The sequence below is a fragment of the Branchiostoma belcheri genome, unplaced genomic scaffold (genome assembly GCF_001625305.1).
Source record: "Branchiostoma belcheri isolate BF01 breed outbred unplaced genomic scaffold, Haploidv18h27 scaffold93, whole genome shotgun sequence".
Taxonomy (NCBI): domain Eukaryota; kingdom Metazoa; phylum Chordata; class Leptocardii; order Amphioxiformes; family Branchiostomatidae; genus Branchiostoma; species Branchiostoma belcheri.
Genome location: NW_017804609.1, coordinates 691,445 through 707,521, shown reverse-complemented (window position 1 = coordinate 707,521; position 16,077 = coordinate 691,445). Strand labels below are relative to the sequence as shown.

The 16,077-nt window shown below is 40.9% G+C and overlaps 2 protein-coding genes across 2 annotated transcripts in view; one reads left to right on the top strand and one right to left on the bottom strand.

The window, feature by feature from the left end:
• Positions 1–3,386, top strand: part of LOC109461517 (protein white-like) — a 13,250-nt gene extending 9,864 nt beyond the window's left edge. The window contains exons 17-20 of the mRNA XM_019757898.1: positions 300–405; positions 1,021–1,121; positions 1,718–1,788; positions 2,419–3,386. Coding sequence (XP_019613457.1) covers positions 300–405; positions 1,021–1,121; positions 1,718–1,788; positions 2,419–2,517 — 377 coding nt within the window. The 3' untranslated portion in view covers positions 2,518–3,386. The remainder of the gene's footprint in view (positions 1–299; positions 406–1,020; positions 1,122–1,717; positions 1,789–2,418) is intronic.
• LOC109461518 (telomere repeats-binding bouquet formation protein 1-like) lies at positions 3,047–10,168 on the bottom strand. The gene is made up of 11 exons (XM_019757899.1): positions 10,039–10,168; positions 9,392–9,520; positions 8,523–8,654; positions 8,016–8,076; positions 6,842–6,975; positions 6,225–6,347; positions 5,064–5,195; positions 4,625–4,750; positions 3,931–4,053; positions 3,468–3,627; positions 3,047–3,107 (listed from the first exon to the last, which is right to left on the bottom strand). Exons 1-10 carry the CDS (start codon positions 10,157–10,159, stop codon positions 3,470–3,472), a joined length of 1,239 nt encoding a protein of 412 aa, XP_019613458.1. The 5' UTR covers positions 10,160–10,168; the 3' UTR covers positions 3,047–3,107; positions 3,468–3,469.
• Between the last annotated feature and the right edge of the window lie 5,909 nt (positions 10,169–16,077).

Here is a 16,077-nt window from a genome sequence, read left to right as displayed (position 1 = left end):
CAAATCAGAAAAAACGAAGAAGCGAATCCGAGAACCAACAAATTAAATTGGTGTGGCCTTAGTGTGAAATTTTGGGTTCTTCTTTAGATAGCTTTCCCATATAAATATAGACACAGGCATTTAAGAATCCTGTCTATAGTGACCACCTGTGGTCTTCTTGGGAAGTTTAACTGTTACAGTAGTACTTGCAATTCATTTTAGGCAAGAATTTGCAATAAATGATCTAACATATAGCAATGAAGTTAAATTTGCACTGCCTTTGGTGATTTTAACCAGATCATGTTTCACTGCCCTATCAGGTTACATGGTATCGACTATCAGTCCGTCTGTTGATGTTGCCATGGCAATAGCAGCCCCTATGCTCATCCCACTCATGCTGTTTGGTGGGTTCTTCTTAAAAGCCAAGTAAGTCACATCTCTTATTAATTATGTTTACCTTTGCAGAAGGAAAAATATTGTTTTTGTCTGTTTCTTCTTCTCCTAAGCAAATAAGGTCAATGACCTCTACCACACCTCTGTCACCATGGTAACTAGTGTTGGATTACATCATGTTGCAATTTTATAGCAGAAGAAATTTAGACTGCTGTCACCATATATATATATATATGGCCATATATATATAAATGGTTAAACAATTATCATAACTACTGAAATACCAGAATTATCAACACTGTGAGGTGTTCAAAGATTTCAATTAATTGTTGATTTCCTAGAACTATCATAGAGTGGTATACATACTCGCTGCCACCAAGCAAAGTAGAGGCATCATCACTAGCTAGCTTAAAACAATGCTAGCAGCTAGATAAGGGCGACTATACTGGCTATACAGTGCAGATTTACAAAGTTTAGGCATGACAGGTTATCTTGTGTAATCTAACCAGCTTATTACTAGTACGCAGTTGCTGTGCTACATTATGCAAAGCTGGTGTGTTATGTCAAAAGGTAGCTATATACTATTATTAAATACATATTGGTTTGTGTGTACTAACCCAACTACATGTGTATTCCCCCCTCCCCCAGCTCAGTACCTGTGTATTTCATCTGGCTGGAGTATATTTCCTGGTTCAAGTACTCCAACGAACTGCTGTGCATCAACCAGTGGTCACCAGTTGTCAATATCAGTATGTATTAACTTTCATTAACTCATCAACCTGTCACCAACAACAGTTCAATAATCTATGAACCTCCAATAACTTACCAACCAACCAGTGGTTACCGCTCACAAATATCAGTATATTAACCTATTATTAACTTTAAATAACGTATCAACCAGTATTGACATAACATCAGTATATGAACCCATTAACTTTCAATAATGTATCAACCAGTGATTAACAGTTGCCAAAATCCAATATGTAACCCTATCAACTTTCAATAAGTTACCAATCAGTGCTCACTGATCACACAAACATCACAACACAAATGTATAAAAATTCAGTAAATGCATCAACAATTAGTTGTCACTAACATTAGCATGTATTAAAACCAATCAGCTTTCAATAACTTATCAATCAGTGAACTGGCACCAACAACTGTATGTAAACCAATTAAGTTTCAATAACCTATCAACCAGTGGTCATCTGTATCAACCTTCAAACAACTTGCTTTAAATAACTTCTCAGTGGTCAACTGACACCAACATGAGTATGTAAACTTATCAACTACCATCTAACAATGAACCAGTTCACATTACAAAATCCTCTCACCTCCCCTATAGCTTGTACAGAAGGGATTCCGTTCTGCCTGGAGACTGGGAAGGATGTTCTGGCGAATCTCAGCTACGATGAGGTATTATAAACTTGGGAACCACATGGGGGAGGGGGATGGGGAAGAGTAGGGGCAAACCAGGATGCATTGTGTGGGGGAGTTTGGGGGGAAGGCAAGGGGTGAACCAGTAAGCATGATGAGGTAAACTTGGAAAGCACATGGGGAGGGGCTTGGGAAAAGGGTGAAGCAGTAATTATGCTGGGGAGGGGACTTGGAAAAGGGTTAGGGATTAACCAATAAGTATGCTGGAGGAGGGAGCTGGTGGGAAGGCAAGGGGTGAACCAGTAAGCATAGTGGGGGAGGGGGTTTAGGGAAAGCAAGGGATGAATCAGTAAGCATGATGGGGAGGTAAATGTATGGGAAGGCAAGGAAAAGGGGGTGAACCAGGAAGTTGGTGGTGTGGGGGTGGGAAGGGGTGAACCAGAAAGCACTAAAAATGGGAGAGGGACTGCAGGGACAGTTAGGGGGTGAACCAGAAAGCATCGATTGTAGGGAGAGGGTTTGACACAAAACCACTTTTTTTTTCTTTTTGATAGACATATATGATATAAGAAGCTAAAGTAACTTCAGAAAGTATCTATTACTCCAATACTGCTACAATTATGACAGAAGTTTGACAGAGATGCTGACGAGATTTTTCGTCCCTCCCAGGACAACTTCTATGTGGACCTGTATGCACTGATTGGTCTGATGGTCGGGTTCCGTCTGCTGTCCTTCATCTTCCTCCTCATCAGGTCATGGAAGGACTAAAGGTCAAGGTCACACAGGGGTCAAGGTCATGGGGGGTCAAGGTCAAGATTACATAACAGGGCCAAGTACAATATTGGTTTAGTAGTCATATGGAGGAAGGCTGAGGTCAAATTGTAACCTCAAGGACAATTGAAGGGGTCAAGGTCATATGAGGACAGTCAATGACAATTGAAGGGGTCAAGGTCATATGAGGACAGTCAATGTCACATTCAGGAAGATTGATGTCATGTAGAGGTATAAGGTCATATGCAATTTATAAGACTTGGTGCAATAAGGACCAAAATGGGCCATTCCTGGAAAGATTTTCAGTAAGTTCAATGTGTGTATTTTGGAATCATACTTGTTGAAGTTAATACTTTAGAATGTTACTATTTAGTTGAATCCCAATACAGCTACAAGCAGCTAAAATGTTGAACTCATACGGCAATTCAAAGACCAACAGAAATTATGATGCAAGTTTCATATTGTCTTTATTTCAGAGTTTGAAACAGATGCATTGATCATGCATGTATTATAGCAAAGCTTAGAATGACCCATGAACTACATTTGTAAGGTGCTTCGGGCAAAATGCAATGAGAGGAAACTGGTTCCTGCAAAAACAAAAAAAGAAAGAAAACAAAATATGAATCTCTTGTAACTAGACTTAGTCCATTTTATATGTTTTTGTAACAATGATACTAACTCCCAATGGTGCCTGGAACATCTTTGTTACTCAACCTGGTTTTGATTACCCACAATATATGGATTACCATACACAGCAACAATTGTATATGAAAAAATAAATATAAAAAAACTTGTATATTTGTCTGGATGCATGAATGTACCATCTGTGCTGGTACATTCCATAATAAAGTTTGTACTTGAATTCAACACAATCAGATTGTTGGCTCACCCTGAACTTTCAATCGCACATCACACATTATTTGGAATTATTTTGCACTGCTACATACCTTTAATTATGTGCATCCCTTCTGGCCTTCATTCTGCGTACATAGTCAGTCTCCATGTCCAGAATGGCCCTGTGCAAGGGGCAGGTGTGGACAGAGCTGTGGACAACTCGGTTGTAGGTGTGGCTGTCAAGCTGGGGGTGGTGACGCTGGTGGGAACAGCCTGGGGGTCAAAGGTGCATGGGTCAAAGGTGACATGTATGTGGGTCAAAGGTTATGTGATAACGCATGACTCCATGAGCAGTGGATCATAGAATTTTCTGCAACCTATGATCCACTGCTCACGGAATCACGTGTGTTATCTGCGTGACGTCACGGAAGCAGTGGATTGCTCATTCCTTGACAAAGACTGGAGTTGCACAGTCAAAAATTTGAGTGAGTCCAATTTTGTTGTGTTGGCAATTACAGTTCAAACTTGTTCATAATGACTTATACCAACACAGATGAACTTTCAAGATAAGTTTACCTGGACATTTGCTGTAGTCTGGGTTCCTGGTGTGTACGGAAGTGTTTTCTGAGTGTTCAGCAGCAGCAGCTTTCCTTGACATGATCTCTTCTTCAATCAGCAAACTGCATACAGACATCTCATCTGGAAAACAGGACAGATTAACCTTTAGCAGGCTAAGGTACCCGTTTGGCACCAAATTTGTATTAGAGAAGGTTTAAAGCACTGAATACATCTCTCTCCTGACATCTCATGAAATCTATCTGCCTCCAAAAAAATCAAGGCCATACAAACCACACAGACACACACAGACACACACACACATTCACACACACACACACACACACACACACACACTCACACAGACACACGCGCACGCACACACACATACACACACACAGAAACACACATATGCACATGCACACACACACACACACACAAACTCACACACAAACACACACACTCACAAGCACACACAACACACACACAGACACAGACACACACACACACACAAACTCTCTCCCTCTCACACACACAAACACACAATACTAAACCCATGCACCTACCCAAATGAACACAGGTCTTGAGCAGGTAGGTTGCTGCCTTATTGTACTCGGCACTCTGGTTCCACATAGACACACAAACACAGGCACACACACTAAACAATACTTCCAATGACATATAGAGTTTGTCTGACTAAATACTGTGCACCTACCAAGATGTACACAAGTCTTGAGCAGGTAAGTTGCAGCTTTGTTGTACTCTGCACTCTGGTTCCTCGCCATACTGTGTAGCACAACCGAGAGACCTCCCGCTGAAATTAGCTGATGCTGGATATCTTCTACAGCAACAAACAAGCAGAAATAAACAGAATAACAGTCTTATTTCATTTAACACTCATGCTTACAACTTTTTTTTTTGAGCTAGAGATCATTTGAGCCAAGGTAACAGTTCCCCATACTTTAACCCAACTTGTAGAGTAGAACTCATTACTACCAAGTACAGTAGGGGCATCCTTACCAGTTAGCTTTAAACAATACTTACTTACAGTTAGATGTGCAAAGGTTAGCTGTGCTATGCCAAAGAATAAGCTGTACAGCTACTGAAGGGCAGTTATACTGGCTATACAAATAAAGACTTCTTCAGGTACATACTATTCATCTCTGTGAGGTGCAGGATGGTGAGCAGCACTTGTAGCTGAAGCTGTGGATCCTGTAGATTCAGGGACAGAAGCTGCACCATCAGGGGGACTGCCTTTAGCTGGTGAAGCTCTTGCAGACCCCGGGCTAAACAAACAAACAAACAAAGAAACAAACAAACAAACAAACAAACAGGAATGAGGAGAGGTTGACAGTATGTACAAAGTAGAACACTTGAAGACCACAAGTTTAGCAAAGAAGCAAACAATAGCAGACAATCAAATGCTTTCCAAACAAAATACCATTTTGCACACAGTGTCCCTGTCCTTGGTGCTGAATTGCTGGTTACAGAAAATTCATGATCCTGAGGATGACTGTTACCACACCATCTTAGTAGGAACTAAATGTTTATCATTCCAAAACAAGAGTGAAGTGCCTTCATCTAAATGAAGTGACAGATATTACCAGAAATGTTTTAAGCTGACATGTTGCACTAGAACATTTTCCAACAAAACTGAATATACACAAGAAAACAGTTATCCAAGGAACTGGATAGAGTTTGAAGACAATGACCTAAGAAACTAAGCAACTGGTTTTTGCGCACCTCCTCACTTGGATGCTAACCTCTATTTGGACATTAAATAGATCATAGAAATGTCCCAGTTACCATTATTAGCCACACATGAGTCGATGGTAACAGCCACTTGCACAGCTAAGGGCACGGCTGTGGGGTCCTCGTGTGCCTGATGGACCGTCCGCTGCAGAACTGCCATCAGTGCCTGCAAACCTCCCACTGACAGCCAACGCTTCTGGGATCGCTCTGAAGCAAAGACTGAATGAATGAACTGGAAAGGTTGCAAAGTAAATGCATAATGTTTACCTTAATGTGGTCTAGCCTAACAGAACTTATTTTTGAAACTTGAAACTTGAAATTCGTTCTCAAACACATACACACACGGTTACCAACCCCTCCAACTCTGTCCTGCCACTTGCTACATAATGTAATCCAACACCAAAGGGTGTCTGCTACCAGCACCAGTTACCATGGTGTCATTGTTATCAAGAAGGGTGGATTGTTATCAAAACTCATTGTTGTCATTATACCATTGTATCACATTGACTGTACATATTTCATGATAGATAGAAGAATAAAGAATGGTGAGGAAGTGTCCTTACTGTTGTTAGATATGACCATGCCCAGGTAGTAACATATGGGGCGTACAGCCGGGCTGATGCAGCCATCATTCAGCAGCTTCACTACAGGAGCAAACGTGCCCGAACACAGGAACTGATTCTCTTCTGGAGCAAGGAATGGGAGTACAGGGGAAAATTTTCAATTTTTCCTGACTGCAAAGTACAACAATCACTACACATATGTACATGTAACACAGGAATGAAGAAACTAATTATCTTCATCCAGGCATTAGTCACTTCACAGTTGTACACTTTGCAACTTAAGTACAGATCTACTTGCCCAAACTTTGAGAACTTCTTTCTAATGCTTAATTCAGCAGTGATTTCTATTCTTAATCAGGGATTGTGATTGAAATTAAAAATATAAAAAATGTCAGGTCAATGTGTTCTTATTATTATTTGTGAGTCATTCTGTACTACTGTTTGTCTGTACATTTGCAATTTTAGATTGCAAAAAAGCATCTTAAAAATTGTCCCAAATCTCTCTATCCTGACCATCTCTTCTTCTCAAACGTTTGTGTACCTTCCTATGTGTTAGCTTTTGTTGGCTTAGACATCCAATGGCAATCTTTTTACCTGTTACAAAATGCACTACCCACCATTCTGTGGATTGTTGACACATGCAGCCAGCCCGTTGGTGACAGCTGTCCACAGCTCGAAGGCCTGGTCCTGTGGACTGTCCAACTGACTCTGGCCAGCGGGGTTGGTGGCATAAGTCAGGGGGAGCGAAGACCTGCGCAGGAAACAAATAAACAAACAAACACCTTTACAAAGCCTCTAAGACCTTTTTCAAATATATTGAGATTGTTTAAAAATATCTTGGGATTTTTTAAAGTATCTTAGAATCACTTCAAAGCATCTTGAGATATTTCCAAAAAAACTTTTTTCAAAACATCTTGAGATTTTTTCAAGGCAGCCTTTCAAAACATCTTGAGATTTTTTCAAACATCTTTCTAAAATACTTTTCAAAACATCTGAGATTCTTTTCAAGGCATCTTTTCAAAACATCTGGAGATTTTTTCAAATCATCCTTTCAAAAGATCTTGAGATTTTTTGAAAACATCTTTTAAAAACATCTTGAGATTTTTTTCATGGAATCTTTTTAAAACATCTTGAGATTTTTTCAAAACATGTTTTAAAAACATCTTGAGATTTTTTTCAAGGCACCTTTTCAAAAGATCTTGAGATCTTTTCCAGGCATCCTTTCGGAAGATCTTAAGATTTTTTCAAGGCATCTTTTCAAAACATCTTGAGATTTTTTTCAAAGCATCTTTTCAAAACATCTTGAGATCTTTTCAAGGCATCTTTTCAAAACATCTTGAGATTTTTTAAAGCATCTTTTCGAAACATCTTGAGATTTTTTCAACACATCTCTTTCAAAACATCTTGAGATTTTTTCAAGGCATCTTTTTAAAACATCTTGAGATTTTTTTTGGAAAGCATCTCTTCAAAACATCTTGAGATTTTTTCAAAGCATCTTTTCAAAACATCTTGAGATTTTTTCAAAGCCTCTTTTAATACCATCTTGATATTTCTTCAAGGCATCTTTTCAAAACATCTTGAGATTTTTTCTCTTTCAAGAGATCCTTTCAAAACATCTTGAGATCTTTCCAAAGTATCTTGTTGGGATCTTTTAAAAGAATATTGAAATCTTTTTATAAGTATGTAGTCATCTTTTTAAGCATCTTTAGATCCTTTCAAACCATCTTGACATTCTTTCAAACTATGGTGAGATTTTTTTTCAATCTACATGTATCCTGAGTTGTTACTTACAGGAAGAGCTGGATCATGGTCACCATGCACCTTCTTTCTCTTGCCAGTCTCTGGCCTTCTCCTGAAATACAATTATTGTATGTTTATCCGTTTGTTCATTTAATCATTCATCCAATCATTCTTCAAGTCGAGTGTTTTTGCTTGATGCAAGTCATTTTAGCTATACTTTGGAAAATATTTAAAGATTATCCATCAAAAGAGTACAATTTGTAGCACATCTGAAAGGACTTACTGCACATATATGACAAGTGCCTATTTTCCCTAAAAATGGGAGGGTGATGTTTTCCTTGTTACGACAACAGGGTAATTTTTTTTTTTACTTCAGAATCTGTAACTGAAAAATTAATTCCAAGAAAAGCACAACTGAAAGAAAGGTGCTTACTGTTGTTAGAGGCGAGACATTCCCAGAACTACCGATAGCTTATCTGCTAAGGATTCCTTATCACAATGAAAAACAGTGCAGTAGGATCTCAGGATGTTGTAGTCAGGCTAAAGAAAGGTTCTTACTGTTGTTAGAGGTGAGACAGTTTGCCAGGAAGGCTGCTGTTCTCTTCACCTCAGGAGCGCTGAGCTGGTCTGACAGTTTGGACTGCAGGAAGCTGAAGACTTGGGGGATACACAGCTTACTCTGGCAACCTCCTGTATGGGGAAACATATGGATCAAAAATAGTCTGACAAAGACAGGGTTGGTATGAAATCGAAGAGGTACATCTAATTCATGATGCACTGGTGTAGCTAAATATTTTGGTTGGGTAACAAAAAGTATGCCAAAAAAAACAAGAATACTCAAGCAACTGGATACGATTTTGGAAACAGTCATACATTTTAGGTAGAAACCACTACCTTTCGTCTGTGATACTGGAGAGTGCAGGTGTCACAGACAAAAAGTAGTGGATGCCCTATGAAACGTCTGACCATTCCAAAATCATATCCAGTTGCTTGAGTAACTGTTTTTTGGCATATCTTATTACCTGGATGCCTAACTTTCATTGACATACCGTAACTGTAATTTCTGTTGTGCACTAATATATATATTTAAAAAAATAATAATTTGAATTCCAACATGTAATCACAAGACGTGGTGACGGCACACTCAAGTTTTTCAAACTTATATTGATGCCGCCACCAACACAGGGGACAATACTCATTTTCACCTGAGCGAAGTGAGGAAAGTCGTGTAAAGTGCCTCTCCCAAGGGCACAAGATTGGTGGCATGTCAGGACTCGAACCCGGGACCTCTAGGTTCCGAGTCGAGCACTCTGCCACTACGCCACACAACCCCACTAGAATAAACAAGAATGCACTAATATATAACATGGGACTGGACTGAAGTGAGCAAACAAATGCTGCAATACAAGTATGTGTGTCTCACTTACTGTTAATCTGTGCAGCACAACTGAGTGTGTATAAAGCAGCCTGTTGCACCTCCAGGTTTTTTGTGAACACAGCGAGATGCAGGACCGACATCAAACCTCCCTTCTCCTCAAGTCTCTCGCATGCTGCTCCTTAAAGTAAATATAACATTCCCAATTACAAAACATGCAGATATGAACTGTATTTATCTTTTTCCATGTTAAATGAATAGGATGCCAAAACAGGGCTATCTCCTAACATAGAATACAACATGCAACCGTGAAATCATCTGGCTTCTAAAGACTTCTGTATGTAATCAGGATAGTACAGTTACACTGGTCTGGAGTATAGAATTTGTCCATGTTGAAGTCTTAAACAAGACAGTAAAGGAATACCACTTTGTTGTAACTTTCTGAAGTATATGACAATGTTTTTTTCCAGAACATGTTTTGAGCAAATGGTTTTAGGGACACAACAAAGAGTAATTCATCTTCCTATCATGTTTTATTGTTGAACAAACCTTTGCCATTACTTTATCATCTGTAGCAAGAAGAATAAATTCAATTCTATGCAGTACTTCACTTTATCATGTTAGTTTCTCCTATTCCTATTCTATACAGTAGCTAGTCCCATATTGTGATGAGTGTTGAGAGGTATTTGTTCTACCTACCATTCTCCATACAGAGGTGAGCCAGTGCCACTAGAGCCTGTTTCTGTGCCTGGGGACAGTCTTTCTGGGTCTTAATGCAGTCCAGGAGAACTGTAAGACTGGACAGGGCCTCGGAAGACATCTTGGAATACTTCTTACTCTTAGGAACACCTGTTACAGAACTATTCAGAACACAATTTTTGGTCACTTAGGATTTGCCTGGGAAAGTCTTTCTGGGTCTGAATGCAGTCCAGGAGCACTGTAAGACTGGACATCTTGGACTTAAACACCTGTTACAGAAATAATCAAATCTTTGGTTGCTGCTAAGAGGATACCGTCTAGCAACACTATATTACTGTGCATTGCCACAGAAGAATATTTCTTAGGACTTGATCTGTGTTTCAGAAATATCAACCATATAAAGACAGTTTAGCATCACGGAAAAATCCACATCAGAAGATTTTGAAGACGACGTTTTATTTTTAACACTGAGTTTGTCAACACGCCCCCCTCCCTCAAAATTCAACGGTTGCTCAACGCCCGACAACTCGGTGGACGTTTCAGTTTGTTTTCAAATGTCTTTTGCGATTTGAAGATGAAAAATTCAACCAAGAACAGAAGATAAAAAACAAAATAGAGACATACCTGCCCACTACGCTCTCATGAAGCGACTACTGCATGACTTCTCTTACTTGTATGCAGTCTTAAAATATAACGTTACTAGTAAGGCTTTGTGTAGTGTAATAGACTGCAACACTGTTTCGCCCCCCCCCCCACTCCACCTAACATAAAATACAAAGCAAAGTAAATTCCCTTGAAGAATACAGCTAAAAGTTACTCAAAATTCGTAGTTTTCTCCTTACCTGTGGAAATTATGAGGAGTAAACTGCTTCAGTTGTGTGAACTGGTAATTTCTGAGGGAAACTAGTCAGTGGCTGCAGACGACAATGTTGGGACGTTCCGAGTTCGGATATCCCGCCATTTTCTAGCGAACGCAGCCAAACGCAACAATAAACTAACTGTTTCTCGATTCATGTCTTGGGCCTTGAAAGACACTGATATTTGCATAAGCTGATCTAAAATTCGAATACTGTTCATGGATATGGTTAAGAAACGTTAATCATTCTAAATATGAAACTTTCTTAGATTGGGCAATTATATTCATTTTGATGCACTCCTATATCCAATGCACAAGACTTGTGGTACGGTACCGTCATACACGACAAGTAAGAATAAATGCACGTCGAAAGAAGATAAAAACTATACAAATCGTTGTCGTAAAGTGTACATTTCAAAGAAATTTGCAAGATGGATCCAAACAAAAGATAAAATGAGAGAGAGAAACATCCTTTACACAAGATTAATATGTATTCAAAGCGAAAGGAGGGTCCGAAAAAGACGAAAACTGTCCATGTCCTTGGTGCTGATTGCCTGTCCTTTAGCAAGAGCTGAGTCTACGTGCGTGTAAATGGGGACATCTAGCGGTCAAAGCAATATCTGCAGCGTCCTAACCATTTCTGCTGCAAGTTTTGGCTGTAACAGTGAGGTTTTTGACCCTTTGAAACGAAATAAGACTTGTTATGGCTCTCTCAAAGGGCTTGCGGATATTTGGCCACCCTTGAAAGAGGAAGCGGTCTCTTGTTTTCTCTGACACTGATATTGTTGACGGATGTCCCCTGGCAGAGCAGATGGCCTTGCCACAGAGAACAAAGGGAAGCGGCTTCATCTTAAAGTCTTTTCAGAAATGCTATAACGTTACAAGATCTATCTGTATAGCAAATATAACGGCGCCTCGGTGTAACACAAAAAGCTTCTGTATCTAACTATCTGTATAGCCGATATAACCTCTTTTCTGCACAACACACCAGTTTCGCAGGCACGCGGCGCATCAGCAGCTGGCTATATAACACCGAACGGCCTGTTACATCTAGCCTAAGCACATTAAGCTGTAAGCGTTGTTCAAAGCTGTCTAGTGAGGATGCCCCTTCTGTACTTTTGGGCAGTGAGTTCCATTCTACAATAGTTCTAACACTATGCTGTTTATCGCTGATTTGAGGAGTGCCTTACATTTAAGATTGGCAATACGCCTTCGCTGGCGTTGGCTGGATGCATTGCAAACAGTACATGTATACAGAAAAAGATCGTGTACTGTTTCTTTCTCAAACAAAAGTTCATTCATCAAAAAAAGAACCGATAACTGTTTAAAACTCAAAAAGTCTTCCATGGATTTTCATGACTCCTTCGTTTGTCGTACGGCCTTGGCCTTGGTGAAAGTTTACGAACTTTCGGGCCTTCTAGAAACTTCCCGTCGACCCGTGACTTCCTCTACAAGGACGCCGGTCTGTAGAGGAAACTATATGCTGGCCCGGCAAAGGTTTCCGTTTGTAGTGCGGACGTGCCTTTTATAGCAGCCGACGTCCTTGGTAACCTCACCTTTAACAGTGTCAGATCAAGGGACAACGTGTGGCATCTACTACATATAACATTACAGCATACATGTACATATTACTCTACTTTACCTTATACAAGACTACGTAGTATGGGATGAGAATCGAATTTGCTTTTACAATGATCGGTAGAATTTCTAGCGTTATAAAGTTGTGTGACAGCGCACTGGATATACAGCTCGGCAAAGGTTTCCGCTTGTAGTGTGCACGTGCCTTTTATAGCAACAAACAGCCTTGGTAACCTTACCTTAACCAGCGTCCGATCACGCTACAAGTCAGAACAAGAGTTCAGTCGTCCGGGCAACTCCCGCTCTAATCTTCAGAACGTCCAATCTTCAGCAGGAAGTCTCCCCTATAGGGCTAGGACCTGGATGAATAATGAATATGAAAATTTCCAACTTTGTGTACGATAGTGACTAGTATCAGGAGTTAATCTAGATCAGTCTCTAAATGGTGATGTTTTCTCGTCATTTTAGGCGATGACCGTAAAAACAAAACAGTATCCTCAGTTCGTAACCTGATAAGAGGCTACCTAGCCCCACTACCCTCAGCTTGGAGCCTTGTACAGTACCCCCAGCATGGAGCCTGCTGTATAGACTATCCACCCCTACTATCTCCCAGCCCAGGCTCTATGATGCCAGGCCGTCTCCTTGTCGCCTGCTGTAACAGCCTCTGCCTGGAGCCTGCTTGGAGGCTGTCATGAGATGAAGTGGTTATGAAGAGATGAATCATAAACTTAAGGCTATCTGACCTCCGTCCGGAGCCTGTTGAGAGGCTATGTATTACCCCTCTATCCGGAGGCTGGAGCATAGACTATCTCCCCAATACTATCTCCCGCTGCCAGCACCATGATGTCAGCCCGTCTCCCTGTCGCCTATCGCCCGGTCCACACTTCCCGGAAGTGGAAAAGAACGGGGCCAAACCCGAGCACAAAAACATCCGAGAGTCGAACGAGCGGCGGGCGGGGCGCCTGGCACGTCCTTATGCAGATACAAACTTACAGGGATAACCTTACAAGCTCACTGTGGCCGTCTACAATAAAGGTAAGACTGGATTGTTCTGTCCTATACCTGTACATTTAAGGTATGGCTCTTAAGGCACAGTTACATGCATCATGCGATCGTCATACGAACTCAAACTGATGCATTTCTGACGCTGCCATGCACGTGTCCTGCAAAATAGTTATATGAAAAAGCCTGTCCATGATCCTTGTTGGTGGTTGGTTCTGTCATAGCCTACCTGAAAAGTCTACATCATCAAAATCCCACGACTTCCTTCAACGAATGCGATTGCGCCTTCTGTATACATGTATGTGTACCCGTGCCTCTATTGCAGTTGACATACATGTCGAACATCTAAATCATCTATAACCAACCCTACGGGTCGTTTGAAACAATGAAAGGAAGAGCCTTCCGTTGTATCTCATGATAACGAATTCTCGTGTCTAGGCTGACCAAATTCAGCTCAAAACGTAAATACTACTGTCAAATCTCGAATTGGGTAGACTCGACCAGTATTAAATACTAGATATCCGTAAACTGCACAGCAAGTGTACAAGGTACAACGCATGGCATCCACTGCTAAATAACAACAAAGTACCTTATAAAAGTACAGTATGAGATGACTTACAATGATCGGTGAAATTACTAGCGTTATAAAGCTTAAGTCGTGTTGCTGTGGACCATAACTTCGGCGCCAAACTATAATCGCCGTGATATCATTAGAAGTTGAACTAATGCAGTGTAGTGCAGGAAGTTACAGAGTTTCCACTGAGAAGACGTTACAGATAGTAGTGATTGTAGTGACAGTGTTCGGATATACACCAGTGTTTGAGGAATGCCAGAGGTCCGTCTGAGATAAACACAGGACCGAGCGGAGGAAAATTTCCCACGGCCTCAGACAGGGACGATCGCCGACAGCTGGACGGGTTTGGGTTAAACGGACTTGATAACTTTTACAGTTTACGACAACGGGTACTTTAAGGCATATCCTGTAGACTAGAGAAGAAAATGAACGGGTACACGTAGGTTTCTCATTGAGATCCATATTGACTTGAAGCTCTTTAAATGTAAGTTTGCATTTGAGGAATGAGTAAATTTTCATTTGTACTTTTGTCACTGAAAAGGAAACAAAATCTTTCAACAAAGTTGCATCACATCCGGTGCAGTTACAAAGACGAGAGGGTATAGTTTTGAGTTCTGTCAATGTACATGAATCTACCTTACTCAAAACCGAAAATCTAAGCCAAATCCTAAGATAAAGCTTAACCAGCTTCGAAAACTTAAGAAACCTTAACGCAGCCCTCACCCCTCCCCTCTTAAGACCGTCTGAAAGCTCATGGCTTAAATGTTGGAAATAATGTCTTTTCTTGTGTACATACGCATTCTAACGTTGTGCCCAAAACTGCATTGCATCCATGAGAAATTCATATTTACCTAAATGCTCGGAACCTGAAACCTTGACACTGGTCTCCCAACCACCTTTTCTCAAAAAGGCTGTGTATATAAGAAAGCCCGCCATTGTGGTTCCCCACAATCTAACCTCTGATTCCTATACCGGCTCCTTGTTTACTTACGGAAGGCGTAAAGCGAGCGGCAGTCGCTATGGTAACTTGGTCAAGACGCGATTCTGTCGTCCGACAGAGAAAAGTTTGTGCGGCGCTGAAAGCTTCAGTTTTGTATATCTATATCCATGGTCCTCCTTTTGCCCCAGACACTCCGGACAGTCACGACGGGCCTGACATGTCAATGCGCCCGAGAAAGAGATTGAATCCCTTTCACATTCGGCGTTGATCGGCCCGGTTTAAATAAGGAGTTCAAAGACCTCGACTGGAGGAGTTCTAGAATTGATTTTAGACGAGGCTCTACCACTCCTTGCAAGAGGACTGAGTGAGTGAGCGAGCGAGTGAGTGGTCTCAAACTGGACAGTTTGTCCTATTGATGAACTTTTGCACCCTGGCAGTGTTCCTATTGCGAGTTTAAAAGTCCCTTGCTGTAATCACTTGCCAATCTCCAGACACGCGCCAGTGGTTATTACTTTACTTAGTATCTTATCGTGTCTGCTGCGTGTCTGAGGTTTCTCCATCCACAGCTTCACAATGTGAGGCAGCCACGTGGAGATAGAGGCACATCCAACAACGTTTCCTACTTTGGTCGCTTTCAATGTCCAAGCAAATGGAAAGGGATCCCAATAAAGTCAAAGTCATCCCCCATTCTGTGTTCACCCACATCTGAGTAGAGTGGGGTCTTTGGAGAGGCAGTGACCACAGACTTCCAGTTTGGCCTGCTCTTCATCTTCATTTTATGAGCATCTCTGGCCACGCTCTGTGGGTTGTCCAGTGCAGTGTAGTTAACGTTGTACACCACTAAGTCTTGGCGTTTTGAAGCTTTGAAGATGTCCGTATTGTGAATATCTAGCGATATCCACAGAAAAACGACAAATTATAAATGGATGGATAGATGGATGAATAGCTAGAAAAACAGTAGAGGGATAAATTGCCATAAATGGACGGCTAGATAGATGGACAAACGTTTTAGATCGCATCTGCTTGAATATCACCTGATGATAACATGTATGTATCTTCCATACAGGGTAGAGAACGATAGAGAACACC

Coding starts and splice junctions, on each gene's coding strand:
- LOC109461518 (XM_019757899.1), bottom strand. CDS start 10,159: ATGTCTTCCGAGGCCCTGTCCAGTCTTACAGTTCTCCTGGACTGCATT. Junction 8,655..9,391: donor TTGTGCTGCACAGATTAACA/GTAAGTGAGACA, acceptor TTCCCCATACAG/GAGGTTGCCAGAGTAAGCTG. Junction 5,196..6,224: donor CATGGTCATATCTAACAACA/GTAAGGACACTT, acceptor TTGTTTGTTTAG/CCCGGGGTCTGCAAGAGCTT.